Raw genomic sequence first — 17704 nt, forward strand, 5'->3', positions numbered from 1 at the left:
TAGCCACCAGGAAAGCCTATGTTTCATGCTTTAAAATCTTTTCTTCTTTTACATGATTAATGTCCTGTCCAGAGACTTTTTGTCATTAACGTCAAATCAGTGGGAGCCCAGTCGTGAGGCTTTAAACTTTCTAGCATAGCTGAGCGACAGCTTCTCTGGAGTGGCCAGTGCCTGCCCGGTCTGTCTGAGGCTTTGCAGGTTTTTCCTCACTTGACGTGCTGTTTCTCATTCCAGGCATGCTCTCACCTGAGGGCCTTTGCATCGTTCCTTCTGCCAAGAAGGCTCTTTCCCAAGATACCTACATGCCTCCCTTCCACTTTCTTCAGGCCTTTCATTATTCAGAAGGGACCTCTCATGGAGCCTTCCCTTGCTACTTAACATTGGAAAGTTTAACCCCTGCCTCCTCCTCAAACATACACTTTCTAACACTTTCCATACTTTTTTCTTTTTTGCACTTACTACTCTCTAACATGGGGTTTCCCTGGTGGCTCAGTGGTAAAAAATCTGCCTGCAATGCAGGAGACATGAGTTGGATCCCTGGGTGGGGAAGATCCCCTGGAGAAGGAAATGGCAACCCACTCCAGTATTCTTCCTGGAGAATCCCATGGACAGAGGAGCCTGATGGGCTACAGTCCATGGGGTCGCAAAGGTGGACACAACTTAGCAACTAAATCACCACCACCACTCTCTAACATGCTAGCCTCATCTCTTATTTATCATATCTATAATCTGTCTTTCCTACTTGAATGTAAATTCCGTGAGGTCAGGGATTCCTATCAGTTTCCTTTACTGCTGTCTTGGTGACTAGAATAGTGCCTGGCATGAAGCAGGGGCTCAAATAGGTATCTACTGAATGAATGAAGGATGTGTTCACAATAATCCTTAAAAGGAGGTACTATTATTATTATTATAGTATGGGCTTCCCTGATAGCTCAGTTGGTAAAGAATCTGCCTGCAATGCAGGAGACCCCAGTTCGCTTCCTGGGTCGGAAAGATACGCTGCAAAAGGGAAAGGCTATCCACTCCAGTATTCTGGGCCTGGAGAATTCCATGGACTGCATACTCCATGGCGGTCACAGAGTAGGACACAACTGAGCAACTTTACTTTCATTATTATTATGTCTATTTAATATGTAGCGAAAATAAGGCTCAGAGAAGCTAAGCAATTTGTCCATGGTCACACAGCTGTTAAGTGCAGAATATATATGAGCAGTGCAGAGTGCATCGCTCATCATGATGCTACACTCTGCTATCAGAGATACAGCCGAGGGCCCCACTGTGTTATCACCTGGAGTTCCACGTTGTTGATTTGAATATGCCTTCCAGCCCCCTACCCCCACCCATTCTGTTCCATTTGTCTGCTCTCTGCTTTGTCTTCTCGGTAGCATGGGGCTCACTCCCTCTCTAAACATCCTTTTTCATCTGCTGCTTCCTCAGGAGTGCCCTTCTCATTTGAAGCTGACGGTGGTAATCAACTGATTCTAATGACCTCGGGGAAAGTGTCCAACAGCGTGGCATGGGCCATTGGAGAAAATGGGATTCCTTTAATTCCTCCGTTGTCACAGCAGAATATTGGATTCAGAAGGTAACGTGTGGCTGGAACAGCTGATGAGCAAGGACAGCATTGGTGTTAGCGCGATTCAGTGGGGAAAAGGCTTGCAGCCTCACAGTCTTTCCTTTTATTGTCATGTGCCAGTATTTTCAGGGGTTTTTGTGTGTGTGCTCCTATGATAAGAACTAAAATCTTAATATCCTAACAAATATTGGATGTTTGTCAGCATCAGATACCAGTAAGCCTGTGAAATATTCTTTTCGCAGTTTTACACTTGGAGAAAGTACATGGTACGTGTTGTTCTTGTTCAGTCTGTCAGTCGAGTCCCGCTCTTTGTGATCCCAAGGACTGCAGCTCACCAGGCTCCCCTGTCCTCCGCTATCTCCAAGAGTTTGCTCAAATTTGTGTCCATTGGAGTGGTGATGCCATCCAACCATCTCGTCCGCCTTTTTCTCCTCCTGCCTTCAATCTTTCTGAGCATCAAGATCTTTTCCAATGAGTCAGCTCTTCGCATCAGGTAGCCAAAGTATTGGAGCTTCAGCATCAGTCCTTCCAGTGAATATTGGCATGGCATATAGTTGTATATATTTGGCCCTCAGTCAGAGATCACTGTAAAATATGACTGATGTAGAAACTTGTGGGTATATGAAAGGCCCTATTCTCAGTCCCCTTCCTTGATTGCCAGCTGTCAGTTTCACTCAGAGCAGCAGGAAGGGACTCACTCCAGGCGGACAGGCCACCCCTCTTAGTGGCTGATGCCCATCCAGGCAGCCTGGAGTGTGGAGCGAGGTGCCTGGGTTCCAGTCTTGCTTCTGTCGCTCCCCAGTAGATGTGTCTTGAGTGGATCATCTTACCGTCGTGGCCTCAGTAGCCTCCATAAAATAAAAGGACTTACTTTTTTTTTTTTAATTTTTTTATTTGGCTGCACCAAGTCCTCATTGCAGTGTGCAGGATTTTAGTTGTGATGGGATCTAGTTCCCTGCCCAGGGATCGAACCCAAGCCTCTTGCCTTAGGAGCAGGGAGTCTCAACCACTGGACCACCAGGGAAGTCCCAAAAGGACTTACCTTGATCATCAAGAAGATACATTCCAAGTCAGACTGTCATTTTCAACACGTGGAAGAACAGAGGAACAGAGCTGGTTTCGTTCCCTTTACGCCCTCTCCTTCCAATGTAAACACCTGTATCCATGGGATAGTAACAATAAGGTCTTTCTCAGCCAGGAGCCTGGCAGCATTTCCAGGGGAGGCCTGTTTATGCCTTTAGGTACAAGCCTCCTGTACTTTGTCTCATTGAGTTTCCTGCTGAGGTTAAAGCTCCAGCTCCTCGGGAGAGAAGGAAAAACAGTTTGAGTGACGGGAGACGCAGCCCTGTCAATAAAGGCCCAGCTCAACTGTGGTGACCATGTGGCCCCCTTGGAATTCAGTCGCGTTCAAAGTTGGGGCTTAAGTTAGTTGCATGAATGTTTGTTTCTTCTCTTTTAGCCTCAGCCCCAAGTGGTCCCCAGTTACCTGGGAGGTGGGACCTTCGGGACATCCTACACCAGGTGCCCTGGTCTGGATCCAGCGACTCAGGACACTGGTGTGCTGGGCACAGTTGCAGAAATGCAGGGTCACATTTGCATTCCTTCTATGTATGCTGCTTTTCCCCCCAGGTGTACTGAGATCTCACTGCCATGTAAAATTGTATGAGTTTGAGGTGTACAACATAATGATTTGATATTCTAGACACTGCACAATGATTTTCACAGTAAGTTTGGGTAACATCCATTGACACACATAATTACAGATTTTTTCCCCCCTTGGGCTGAAAAATTTTAAGATCTACTCTCTTAGCAATTTCCAAGTGTACAACAGAGTAATATTAGCTACACTCATAATCATACATAGATTGAAGGCAGGAGGAGAAGGGGATGGCAGAGGATGAGATGGTTAGATAGCATCACCAGACTCACTGGACACGAAAGTGAGCAAACTCCGAGAGATGGTGAAGGACAGAGAAGCCTGGGGTGCTGCAGTCCATGGGGTCGCAGAGAGACAGACACGACTGACCGACCGAACAACAGCAACAGCTATGGTCACCACGCTGTACATCAGAGTCCCAGAACTTATTCATCTTACAACTGGAAGTTTGTACTCTGGAGTGGCTTCATCCGTTTATCCACCCCCCTGACCTCTGGCTCCACCAGTCTTTTCTCTGTTTCTACATGTTTGGTTATTTTAGATTCCACGTCAAAGTGAGATCATCCCACTTAGCAAAATGCCTCAGTGTCCATCCATGTTGTTGCAAATGGCAGGATTTCCTTCTTTGATGACTGACTTTTATATATATACACACACATATCACATTTTACTTATCCATGTGTCCACTGACAGACACCTGGGTGGTCTCCACGTCTTGGCTATTATAACTAATACTGCAGTAAACATGGGGTTACAGAGACCTCCCAGGACACTGATTTTGTTTGCTTTGGATGTATCCCCAGAAGTCAGATTGCAGGAGCATGTGCTTGCTCTACTTTTAACTTCTTGAGCCTCCATACTGTTTTTCACAGCGGCTGTGCCAACTTACATTCCTACCAACAGTGCACAAGGAATTCCCCTCTCACATCCTTGCCAGCACTTGTTATTGCTTGCCTTTTATGACAGCCATTCTGACAAGTGTGAGGTGACATTTGGCTGTGGTTTTGATTTGCATTTCCCTGATGATTGAGCATCTTTTCATGTGTCCATTGGCCATTTGTATGTCTTTGGAAAAATGTCCATTCAGAGCCTTTGCTCATTTGTTAATCAGATTATTTGTTTTGTCGTCATTGAGTTGAATTAGTTCCTTATATTTTTTGGATGTTTTTACACCTTATTAGACACATGCTTTGAAAATATTTTCTGCCACCATTCATGCTTTTTTATTACCCTTATAACATATTTAATAGCAACTATCAGGTAAGGAAAAATGGCAGAAGTCCTTCCTACAATCAGACTTTCCTTCACAGAGCAGGGCTGACCCTGCGGTTCTGTGGTCCTGATGCAGACTGCTCTGTGAGGAAGTCTGTCTCAAGGAATCAACTTCTGTTTTCAGCGCTTTGAAGAGAGCAGATGCCATCTCTTCCATCGGCACGTCAGGACTGACAGACATGAAGAAGTTGGCCAAGTGGGCAGCAGAGTCCAAGCTTGACCCCAACGACCCCAGCAATGGCCCCCTGATGCAGCTGATCTCGGTAACGTGGCAGGAGGCGTGGGCGCACACCACTTCTCCAGCGGGGAAACCACAGAAAGGGCAGGGCTTTTTACACATGTCCCCTTTCACACTACGCTCTCCTGTGCCGAGTGTGTAAGAACGTCAGGGCTGGGTTGAGTGACAGGTTTAAATTCTAGCTCTGCACCTACTGACTGTGTGAGCAAGACAAACGTGGTCCGAAGCCCGTGATGCCCTCACGGTGTTCTTGGGAAGGAATGAGCTGCGGGTGTCAGCCTCTAGCTGTCCACACTCAGCATGCAGGAAGCACCAGGTACTGCTGAGGTTACAGGGCTTCCCAGGTGGCACTCGTGGTGAGTGAAAGCGAAGCCGCTCAGTCGTGTCCAACTCTTTGCGACCCCCTGGACTGTAGCCTACCAGGCTCCTCTGTCCATAGGATTTTCCAGGCAACAGTACTGGAGTGGATTGTCATTTCCTTCTCCAGTGGATCTTCCCGACCCAGGGATGGAACCCAGGTCTCCCGCATTGTAGACAGACGCTTTACCGTCTGAGCCACCAGGGAAGTCCAGTGGTAAAGTGGCGCTAGTGGTAAAGAACCCTAAATGGTAATCTAATCGTCCAACCAGAAAATGAGCAAAACCTCCATTTCTGAAGATACCCCAATACAGGAGAAATAAGCGATGCAGGTTCGATCCCTAGGTCGGGAAGATGCCCTGGAGAGGGAAATGGCTACCCACTCCAGTATTCTTGCCTGCAGAATCCCATGGACAGAGGAACGTAGCCCATGGAGGGCTACAGACTATGGGATCACAGAGTCGGACACAACTGAGTGACTAAACACTTGATCCCCTTGATGTTTCTTCTTTTTAACTATTTGCTCCCCAGAGAAGGACAAACACAGGGCTTCTTGCCTGTCGCTATTGCTCCGTCATGTCAGACTCTTTGCGACCCCATGGACTGCAGTACTCCAGGCCTCCCTGTCCTTCACCATCTCCCAGAGTTTACTCAAGCTCATGTCCACTGAGTCAGTGATGCCATCCAACCACCTATCCTTGCCTTCCTGACTAGCCCCTTTTATGAACCAAGATTGTCACTGCAGGATCACCTTTCCCATTACAAAGCCCCAGCGGATCTCTGCTCCCAGAATCTCTCTCTGCAGGTCAAGGCTGCAGCTGACAAAGCTCCCAGCAGAGGAGCAAATGGACACCTGGGCAGAGTGCAGCCCAGACCTGCTCATCCTCTCAGGGTTGCTGAAGCTGTGCTTTCTATGCTGGTGCCTGGGTCCATCTCTGGTTCACTTTTCCTAACAACCAAGTCCACAAAGTGGCATCCAGGAACACGACAACATGGCCGTGGAGCCAAGTGAAGCTGACTGACTGACTCTGGGGCCCTTGTTTATGTGCATAGATATAGTCTAAAAATTAAATTTTAAAAATGTTTTAGTCGCTAAGTCGTGTCTGACTCTTGCGACCCCATTTACGGTAGCCCGCCAGGCTCCTCTGTCCTTGGGACTCTCCAGGCAAGCATACTGGAGTGGGTTGCCATTTCCTTCTTCAGGGGATCTTTCTGACTCAGAGATCGAACCCAGGTCCCCTGCACTGTAGGCAGAGTCTTTACCAGCTGAGCTACAAGGTTTTAAACATGCATTTTATATATGCTGTGTATATGAATAATCTTGTTCTCAGTGCTGTATGCTCAGCCACTCAGTTCTGTCTGACTCTTTGTGACCCCATGGGCTGTAGCCTGCCAGGCTCCTCTGTCTATGGGATTTCTCAGGCAAGAATACTGAGTGGGTTGCCACTTCCTTCTCCAGGGGATCTTTCTGACCCAGGGATTGAACCCGAATCTCCTGTGTATTTTTTGCAGTAGGCGTTTGGTAACACACTGATATAATTGGCTCATTTATCAGTCTGTTATATTTTCATAACACCTATTAGGGGAACATGCATACCAGACATGAACCGTTTACTTTTTATTTCTCTGGAAAAAATGATTTATGGTACTTTTAATAACTATTCAATGAATATAATAGCAGCTCCCTCATTGCCATTATATTTGACTGTGTTTTCTCTTTAAATGAAATAGTGGATGTTTCAAGTATATCCATCTAAAACTGTTCAACATTCAACATCATTCCCAAAAAGCTCAGTGCCAAGTTTCCTTGGGTGAAATCTGCCTGTCACCTACAGCTTTGTATTTCCTGGTTTTTATAGGTTGCTACCAGTGGTGAATCTTACATCCCTGATTTCTTCCGACTTGAACAGCTACAACAGGAATTTAACTTTGTTTCGGATGAGGAATTAAATAGATCCAAACGATTCAGGCTTCTTCTTCTTAGAAGCCAAGAGGTGCCAGAGTTCCGACATTATAAGCAAATTCCACTGTATGACCGAGAAATTATGGAAAAAGTATTTCAGGTAAGAGATTGCCTTAGAGGGATTAATAAAACAATGAAATATGTATGCCATTTTGTATACTATTATATATGTGTAGGTGTCCTTGTGGTGTTCTCAGTAGCAATATTGGTTTCTTCTTTATCACACTTTGCATAGCCTTTTTGTTATTTTTCTTGAATCCAACGTTTAAATCATCTCTTTGTCTCAGTCTACTGACATCTAAACTAGGAAAAATTAGTGTCATAGGGCTGAAGAATCTCTTCAGTATTAGTGTGGCAAACAGTCCTGCCTGACTTAGTCAGGAATTTGGTGCCCTTTTTTCCAAATTGATTAATTTATTTAAATGGCTGCATCAGGTCTCCGTTGCCGCCCGCAGGATCTTCGTTGCATCACGAGGTATCTTTCCTTGCACGGCACAGACTCTCTAGTTGTGGCTTGCGGGCTTAGTGGCTCACATGTGGGATCTTAGTTTCCCGACCAGGGTTCAAACCCACGTCACCTTCATTGAAAGGCAGATTCTTAACCACTGGACCACCAGGGAAATCCCTCAATGCCATTTTAACCCAATAAGTATTTACTAAGCACAAAGCACAGTGGTGAGCGCTGCTTGGAAGATAGCTGGGTAGGATTTGAACAGCCTGGGTGAGGGGGTAGGAAGTGGGGCACAGGTCTGGTCAGGATGCTGCAGGCAGCTGGAGACAGAAAGCCTTGGGGGAGCTTGGAGTGGGGCAGGGAGCCTTTGAGGAGTTACAGGGAACAGGCCTGTGTAGGGAGGCGGGTCAGGGAAAGCTGGACTAGTTTATGGTTGATGAGGTAAAGAAATAGCCACTAGAAATTAATATCAGTATGACTTGTTTGTTTATTTTCACTGCCATTACTATAGGAGGTGGATCCCAAAAGCTACTGGCTGCAGTTTATATCAGAGTATTCTGCTTTACATTTTCCTCTAAGAGTTTTATTGCGTGTGGCCTTACATTTAGGTCTTTGTTCAAAAGCAGTATGATTTTTCATGCAGAAATTATTCTTGGAGAGATGTCTTTGGTTACTTGGTTCTTCTTTGAATCAGTTTGGACTTGTGATTATAAGTGATAAAAACCTAATTTGAACCAGCTCCTGGATCAGGGGAGTTTATGAGACGATGAAATCACAAAATCGAGTTAAGCGTCTAAGACATCTGAATGACAGGAGCCCGTCTGCCCCTCAGAGCCACCCAAGGAGTGCCAGGCTCCTTCTCTTCCTGTGGGGGCTTCACATGGTATGGTGGCTTCATTTTCCCCCATTGCCGACAGATTGCTCTGCTTGATCACTTGGCCACCAGTATCACCCAAGTCCATACCCAGGAGCCTCAGCCAGGAGGGAGAGGTGTGTCCCCTTGTCCCGAGTCTAACAGTCTTGGGGACAGGGTCTTCCCTGGTGTCCAGTGGATAAGAATCTCCATTGCAAGGCAGGGGATGAGGGTTTGCTTCCTGGTTGGGGAACTGAGATCTCACATGCCAAACCGGACCCCATGTTTTGTAACTAAGACCTGATAATAAATAAATATTTTTTATGCAGCCAAATAGTAAATATTAAAAAAGAAAACCATCTTGAAGACAGCTCTTGAGCCACCTAGGCTGGGTTAGGAGCCACCCAGGCTGGGTTAGGGGCCACCCAGGCTGGGTTAGGGGCCACCCTGGGCATTAGCTATGACCAGAGGAGGACTGAAGCAGATCATGGCAGCTTTCTGGGGCCCACATAGAATCTTCTTGATAGAAAAAGAGAGGAAAGTACAGCTGCCTAGGAAGAGAAAGCCAAAGGCACCCACTACTCTCCTCCAAGTAGGTGACTCAGGTCAACTGCAACCAGTTACTAACAAGTAAGATGTTAGTTACTCTTTTTGTAATTGCTTTACTTGAAATAGAAAGACAAACATTAAGTGGGGCTTTGGCTAAGTCATTTGGGTTAGCTTAGTATCTTGATCTACAGTGACTCGATTATCTCTATGGCCTCAATTTCTTTCTGCGTGAACTCTGTAACTTGTAAAAAACAAATACCGTGTACTATACAAGGAATTTAGAAGAATGGTACTGACGAACCTACTTGCAGGGCAGGAATAGAGACGCAGACCTAGAGAATGGATTTTGGACACAGAGGGGGACATCGAGAGAGCAGATAGCTAATGGGAAGCTGCTATAAAGAACAGGAAGCTCAGTTTGATGCTCTGTGATGACCTGGAAGGGTGAGATGCGGGTGGGGGGAATGCTCAAAAGGGAGGGGATATATGCACACATATAGCTGATTCACATTGTTGTACAGCAGAAGCCAACACAAACTGCGAAGCAAGTATACTCCAATTTTAAAAAAAAAACAAAACTGTTAAAAAGCACTGTAACTACTTGTAAAGCAGTTCAATCTACTGTTTCCAAATCCTGGATGCTGCATCAAAGACCAACTCTGAACCTGAAGTTCAGGGGGAATAAGAAGGAAGATTTAGAACCACAATTTGTGACTTAAACTACACATGACGAATAATTCTCGAATCTAGACTGTAGCCACCAGGTTCCTCGGTCCGTGGAATATTCCAGGCAAGAATACTGGAGTGGGTTGCCATGCCTTTCTCCAGGGGATCTTCCCAACCCAGGAATTAAACCCCGGTCTCCTGCATTGTAGACAGATTCTTTACTGTCTGAGCCACCAGGAAAGCCCAATCTCAAAAAAGGCATGAGAGTACCAGTATTTTAAAATCACAGAAGTATTGTTTCCTTTTAATTTTAGGACTATGAGAAACGGTTACGAGACAGAAATGTCATCGAAACCAAGGACCACATAGACTCCCACAGGGCCACAGTAGCAAAGTACCTCCAGCAGGTAAGGAAAATCATTTCAAACAGTCCTCGTAGGGGACAGACAGGCAGCATCCTGATGTTGGAGAAGGGAGGTCTCTATCCTCAACCCTTGTCGGCTTATTTTCTCATAATCGTTGTTTGCTTGCTTAGTCATGTTCGACTCTATTTCAGCTCTATACTGTAGCCCACCAGGCCGCTCTGTCCATGGGATTTCCCAGGCAAGAATAACTGGAGTGGGTTGCCATCTCCTTGTTAGGGAGTCCCTCAAAGAATATTCTAAACTGCAAAATTCTAGGGTCACAATGGCAACATGAATAACCTCTCTCTTCCTTTTAAGGCTAGACATAAAGTCACTTATCCTATAGTAGTCTGTAATCCTTTATGGCTTGCCAGGATCCTCTGTCCATGGGATTTTTCAGGCAAGAATACTGGAGTGGTTTGCCATTTCCTTCTCCCGGGGATCTTCCCAACCAGGGATCAAATCCACAGCTGCACTGGCAAGTGGGTTCTTTACCACTGAGCCACCAGGGAAGCCCTTCTCATAATTACGGATATAAAACTGATTAGCAACTATCTTCATCTTTGTAACATAGTTACTTGGTTCTCCTTTGTATTAGCTTGGATACATGATTATAAGTGATTAAAAGTCCAATTTGAACTAGCTCAGGCACCGAAGGGAATGTATTCAATGATGAAACACTGAACCCACTAGGATTTGCCTCAGTTTATTATCAGTGGTTATCTTGAGGGGTATGATTACAAGGCACTTACTTTCTAAATCATGATTTAAAAAAAAAAAAATTTGAATGTTTGCTGTGCAAAAACTTGCAAATTTGATTAGATCCCATTTGCTTACTTTTGTTTTTATTTCTATTGCCTTGGAAGACTAAATAAATATAGAATTACCATATGAATGTGTGCATCTTATTACCTTTGTAATAAAAAAGTTTTATAAACCACATATTCACTGCCCTTCTGCTCTAGAAAATCAAAATATTCTTTTGTCCTTCCTTTAATTAATTTAACTTGTAAGAAATGCTACAATGACTGTAGTACATTTTCCCCAGCCAGTTAATCTACCCTGTCATTTTGAAGGAGATCAGCCCTGGGATTTCTTTGGAAGGAATGATGCTAAAGCTGAAACTCCAGTACTTTGGCCACCTCATGCGAAGAATTGACTCACTGGAAAAGTCCCTGATGCTGGGAGGGATTGGGGGCAGGAGGAGAAGGGGACGACAGAGGATGAGATGGCTGGATGGCATCACTGACTCCATGGACGTGAGTCTGGGTGAACTCCAAGAGTTGGTGATGGACAGGGAGGCCTGGCGTGCTGCGATTCATGGGGTCGCTAAGAGTCGGACACAACTGAGCGACTGAACTGAACTGAACTGACCTGAGGCTTTGTATAAAAAAATAATTTATGACATTTAAGAGAGCCTCCATTTAAAAAATAATTAGGAACTGAATCAGTCTGAATAGGGGAAGAACTTAATCAGTTTTGAAGCGTGTGTGCTTCGAAGTGTGTTAGTCACTCAGTTGTGTCCAACTCATTGTGACCCCATGAACTCGAGCCCACCAACTTCCTCTGTCCGTGGAATCCTCCAGGCAAGAATATTGGAATGGGTAGCCATTCCACTCTCCAGGGGATCTTCCTGACCCAGGGGTCAAACCCAGGTCTCCTGCATTGCAGGCAGATTCTTCACTGTTTGGCACACCAGGGAGGCCCAAAGGTGAAAGCTTTAGTCCCTCAGTTGTGTCCGACTCTTTGTGACCCCATGGACTGTAGCCTGCCAGGCTCCTCTGTCTATGGAACTTTCAAGGCAAGAATACCAGAGTGAATATCCATTCCCTTCTTCAGGGGATCTTCCCGACCCATGGGTTAAACCCAGGGCTCCTACCTGGCAGGCAGATTCCTTACCATCTGAGCCCCCAGGGAAGCCCTCGTGTGTTTCAGGACAGGTCCTATCTTCTATAGTTGTTCATTCATTTTTGTTGTTGTTCAGTTGCCAAGTTGTGTCTGACTTTTTGCGATACCATGGACTGCAGCACGCCAGGCCTCCCTGCCCCTCACCATCTCCCGGAGTTTGCCCAAGTTCCTGTCCATTGAATCGGTGATGCCATCCAACTATCTCATCCTCTGTCACCCTCTTCTCCTTCCGCCTTCAGTCTTTCCCAGCATCAGGGTCTTTTCCAAAGAGTCTTCATTCATTCAGCTAAATTTTCTGCAGGAATTTGTCCAGATCCTGAGAATATAGCAGTGAACAAAATAGACACCCCTGCCTTAGGGAGCTTACGTTAGCGAGGACAGTTGGTTGATTTACTGTACGAAGGGGTCGGAGCTGTGATGGAATGTGAAAGTGCCACCACACCACGGTGACATTCGAGCAGAGAATGGTGCAGTTCAGCAAACTAGAACATTTACATAAAACGTCTTTCTCGCCCTCAGGTTAGAGAATCAGTGATAAATCGTTTCCTCATTGCGAAACACCATTTTCTTCTTTCGGATTTGGTAGTAGAAGAAGAAGTTCCCAATATCAGGTAAAAAAAAAAAAAACTTTTTGTTATTTCTTATAAAAATTATTTGTATAGTATTATATTAAATATTCCCTATAAATGTAAGATTTCTGTCAGTGTATGGTATGCATTTGGCCCCCTAACAGTACTGGAAACTGGTAAAGCCTGCTGAACGCCTGATGTCACATTTTGAGGGGGGATTCTGTTAACAGAAGTATCACGAGACCCTCTCCATCACATTCCAGTGGACCCCATCTCACCTCCCACCACCCCCAAGGGCACTTCCCCAGCCTTGGCCATCTTCCCATTCCAGTCATGTGAAATGTGACAGCATCCTTTCCCGTAAAACATCCTCCTGCCTCATCACCTTCCTGGGCCAAGGTCTCCCTCACTCCCCCGTCACAGGGCAGTGGGGTGGCCGAGAATCATCCTGCTGAGATTCTGAGTGGCAGGGAGAGGCCTGGTTCCAGCACCACCACTGGGAGGCACAGAGCTGCCCTGTGTTTGGGCATAGGTGGGCAGGAGGGGAAAATGGATATTTACATAGAAGTTGGGAATTGACTCTATTTGTTTGCTAGATCGTCTCCCTATCACTTAGAATAATCCTCAAATGGTCTCAAGTCGAGGCAGACGCATGAAAGATGAAAGAGAACGTTCTATATTGGTGGGCTTGCACAGTCCATTAACTTCATGACCCTTCCTGAGGTTAAATCTCTTGGTCTCCTGAAAGGGCTTCCCTGGTGGCTCAGCTGGTAAAGAATCCGCCTACAATGTGGGAGACCTCGGTTAGATCCCTGGGTTGGGAAGCTCCCTGGAGAAGGGAAAGACTACCCACTGCAGCATTCTGGTCTGGAGAATTCCGTAGACTGCATAACTCATGGGGTTGCAAAGAGTTTTTGCTCAAAGTCACAAAAAGTCTATGGACATATGTTGCAAAGTCATTGGACATGACTGATGGTCTGCTGAAAAGGTTGTTTCCTACGCATGGACTTCTTCTCTGCCACCCAGTTGGCAAGGAGACAAAAAACTGGTGCAGTCCATGGGAGCCCCTTTTCCTGGCTTTGCCTCCATCCTCATAGAGAACGGAGGCTGTGCCCACAGAAAATTCATGCAAAGTGAAAGTGAAGTCGCTCAGTCATATCCAACACTTTGCGACCCCATTGACTGTAGCCTACCAGGTTCTACCATCCATGGGATTTTCCAGGCAAGAATACTGGAGTGGGTTGCCATTTCCTTCTCCAGAAGATCTTCCCGATCCAGGGACTGAACCCGGGTCTCCCACATTGTAGGCAGACACTTTACCGTCTGAGCCACCAAGGGAAGTCCTCTCCATTCCAGGCCCACAGTCCAATCATTGAATGTTTTCTTCTTCAGTCATGAAAATTACACTTTAGAATAGATGATGATTTTTCATGCTGTTTTTCCATTTCTTTTCTTTCTTTTTCTGTTTTCTGCTTTACTTTTCTGCATTAAGTTCTGAAGGCTCAGGGTATGTTCTTTCTTCTTTTCATTTTGGTTTGTTCTTGGTTTTAGATTAAGATATTTCTGTATATAATGGTCCCAGCTACCAAGATGTTCTCATGCTGACTAAGGGGACAGCTAAGTCTTGTGACATGAGATATCCCTTGGGGAGGGAGCAAATATTGAGGAAAGAAGAGGTATGCTTTGTTACAACCTCCTGGCAAAGGTTTTTCTCTGAGGTTCCCAAGTCTGGGTTAGGCAGGCGTCCTGGCAGAGATGGGCTATAATTTGTGAGAGCATGGATGGACTTTTGAGCACATTCTGTTAAATAGGAAGAGTCAGAGAAAGATAAGATCTCTGGGATTCTCACTTATATGTGGAATCTAAAAGAGCCAAACTAATAAGAACAGAGACTAGACTGTTGGTCACAAGGGGCTGAGGGCAGGGGGGACTGGGGGGATATTTAAGGGTAGAAGGGTATAAGCCTGCAACCAGTAGATAAATAAGTCTTGGAGATCTAAGGTACAGAATAGTGATTATCGTCAACAATATAAACTTCAAGGGTGCTAAGAAACTGGATCTTAATTGTTCGCACCACACACACACACAAAGAAACAATAATTACCTAAAGTGATAGATAGAGGTGTTGGCTAATACTACCTACGGTGGTAACCATAATGCCATATATTAATGTATCAAATGAGTCTACTGTACATCTTGAACTTATACAGTGTTATATGTCAACTATATCTCATTAAAATTCTAAAATTAAAATGTACAGTATAACCAAAAAAGACATTTGCAAAAATGTAAAATAGTGTCACTCTCCTCACACTCTTGGTTTGGGGAAAGATAATTTTTTGCAATTTTACATCACATTGTTATATAATGTGCTTATTCTTGTCCCAAATGAGTTAATGAAAAGATATATGCAGATATTCAAAGAAAAAGTTGGGCTGTCAAGTCAGGGTGATCTGAGCTTGAACCCCAGCTCCCTCTCTTCCTATTTAGGAGCCTCCAGCAAATTCTATCACCTCTCAGAGCCTCCAGTTTCTTCATATGAAAAATGGGGTAACACCCTTGTAAGGATTAGAAAGAGTATATGTAGGCCCCTAGCACTCTGCTTGAACCATAGCGGTGCTGGTAAACGGTAGCTCCTCTGTGCTATTAGAAGAACTTGGGGGGGCTCACGGAACCACAGCCCCCTCGAGTCCCTTGGGAGTCATCTCCCTGGGCTGGCACGTGACTCTCGGAAGGAGGGCTCCAGGCCAGCCTGCTCTTCCATACTGACAGAGAAAAGCAGCGTGAGCGTTGCCAGCCTGAGGCCAGCTCTGCACAGCTGGCATTGCTCTGTGGCTGTCGGGCTTAGCCATTCATTGCTGTGCTCTCTTTAGACTCTGGGGCAGAACTAAACTCTCTGTTCCCTGGCCCTTCTGATTCATGGACTATGTTGCTTTCACCTTCCAGGAAGTGTTCATGGATGTCATCTCAGAGAGCGGTAGAGAGATCCCCCTGACCCCCCTCCCCTGCCTTCCTCCTGTCTCCATCCCCTCCTTTCTCCAGCATAATCACTGTGGCATCGTGACCATTGTCATCATCCCAACAGTCACTGTGTTAGGGCATCTGCTAATGCTAGACCCGTACTCAGGGGCTTTGTGTACGCTCCTTGCTTAGTCCTCTCAACAACCCCAAGAGGTAGGTATTACTATTCCATTTTACAGATGATGAAACCGAGATGGCAAGAGGTGAAATGATTTGCCCAAGGTGAGCAGGACGCACTGGCCTGGAAATACAGGCCCTGAAGTGGGTCAACGAGGAAGGTGGAAGGAAGCATTCAGTGTTGCAGGATTGGCAGGAGCAAAAGCAGACAGTTGTTGAGCTCAGGCCACGTTTGAGGGGCTGGGGAATAAGCCAGGCAGAGGGCAAGCAGGAGGTGCAGGGCGGGGCCCAGAACCTGAGTTATCTGCCTCGGGTCAGAAGCTGCTAAAATATACGTTCATCATCTATGCAGTAGATCTCCCCCATCTTGGGAGAATCTCTTGACAATTCCCACCTCTCCTCAAAGAGACAAAGAGTTTTTCAGGGGCCCATGAGGGACCTTGGGGCAGAGTGTGGGAAGGTGTGTCGTGAACTTTCCCGATCTTTCTTTTCCCTAGACTCCTAACTCTGTTCTGTAATCATTAGCATTTTGGGCCTCAGCCTTTTCAAGCTGGCAGAACAAAAGCGACCACTGAGGCCAAGGAGAAAAGGCCGGAAGAAGGTGACAGCCCAAAACCTGTCTGACGGAGACATAAAGCTGCTGGTGAACATCATCCGGGCTTACGACATTCCCGTGAGGAAGCCGACGGCAAGGTGAGAGCCCTCCACGCCGGCCTGGGATGGGAGGTGCAGGATCCCACCTCTTCACAGTGTGTTCACTCTCATCATTAACAGGGTTGTTGCTCTGTGGGGGCTGAGGAGAGGGATGGGGGTGAGGGAGGGCGTTCTTGATGATGTCAGGGCCCCATTAGTTCCAAGTAACAGAACCAAGGAGGCGCTAGAGGTAAAGAACCCGCCTTCCAACGCAAGAGTTGCGGGTTCGATTCCTGGCTCTGGAAGATCCCCTGGAGGGGTCATGGCAACCCACGCCTGTCTTCTTGCCTGGAGAATCCCATGGACAGACGAGCCTGGTGGGCTACAGTCCATGGGACTACAGAGAGTCGGACGCGCAGCATAGCATTACACACCCGAATCAGTCAATTTAGGGTAAAGAGGGTTTTTTTTGGCTATATTTCATGGAACAAGAGGACAACAGACGCGGTGGAACCACGTGGGAGACCAAAGATTAAGGTGGCGTCTTCAAAGGCCCTTTGTCTCTCTTGCTTCCATGTGAATTTGCTTCATTCTTTGTGTGATGGAAGTGAGTCACCCTCGCCGGCTCCACCCTCAGTCATCAGCTGCCCAGAAGGTCCTAGCCCGGGTCGGGTGCTGAGCCACATCTAGTCACCTATGCTCAGGGGCAGGTTCGCAGGGACCAGCCCTGAAGACAGGGACAGTCCTCAGAGAAGTGGGTGAGAGCTGGGCAGATGCCCCAAAGGTGCATATTCTGGATTCTGAAACATGTGCTGTGAGGACAGAACTGTGACTTCTTTTTGGTCTGCCCAGAGAAAGGAACTATACCCACTGTATTTCATACACTGGGGCAATGGGGACTCCTCAGCCATAAGGAAGTGTTAATCGATTAGCTGTCTCCGACTCTTTGCAACCCCATGAGCTGTAGCCCACCAGGCTCCTCTGTCCATGGGATTCTCCAGGCTAGAATACTGGGATGGGTTGCCATTCCCTTCTCCAGGGGATCTTCCTGACCCCGGGATCAAACCCGGGTCCCCTGCATTGCAGGCAGATTCTTTCACTGTCTGAGCCACCAGGGAAACCCAGCTATAAGAAAGGTGAGCTTAAATTTCTTAGCCCCTTGGAGAACAGAGACAGAAGGACCAAGAATTACTTCTCTTTGCTGGGGCCCTTGCCAATGTGCTGAGGAAGGCTATACCTTATCGTACATTCACAGTGTTCTAGGCACTACACTAGGCACTCTCGTTTCTATGATTTCATTTACTTCTCACTACTATTACTGTCTCCATTTTACAAAAGGGCGAATGGAAGTGAAGAGTATGTCGTGGCTTGCCCAAGGGCCTCCAGCCGTCTGATTACAGAAGTGCCCTGTTCTAGCCTGGGCCTCCTTCCTCCCTAGGTTCTTCCCTTTCAATGATCTATCCACTCCCA

General features: G+C 46.3%; 1 protein-coding gene across 8 annotated transcripts in view; it reads left to right on the forward strand.

Moving 5' to 3' along the window:
• CC2D2A (coiled-coil and C2 domain containing 2A) overlaps positions 1-17704 on the forward strand; it is a 129255-nt gene that overhangs the window by 80420 nt on the left and 31131 nt on the right. For all 8 annotated transcript variants that reach the window (XM_042251882.2, XM_042251884.2, XM_042251888.1 and 5 more), the window contains 6 exons: positions 1438-1585; positions 4630-4768; positions 6960-7163; positions 9897-9989; positions 12414-12505; positions 16127-16294. In XM_042251882.2, the coding sequence (XP_042107816.1) occupies positions 1438-1585; positions 4630-4768; positions 6960-7163; positions 9897-9989; positions 12414-12505; positions 16127-16294 (844 nt within the window). The remainder of the gene's footprint in view (positions 1-1437; positions 1586-4629; positions 4769-6959; positions 7164-9896; positions 9990-12413; positions 12506-16126; positions 16295-17704) is intronic.

The sequence above is a fragment of the Ovis aries genome, chromosome 6 (assembly GCF_016772045.2).
Source record: "Ovis aries strain OAR_USU_Benz2616 breed Rambouillet chromosome 6, ARS-UI_Ramb_v3.0, whole genome shotgun sequence".
NCBI lineage: Eukaryota > Metazoa > Chordata > Mammalia > Artiodactyla > Bovidae > Ovis > Ovis aries.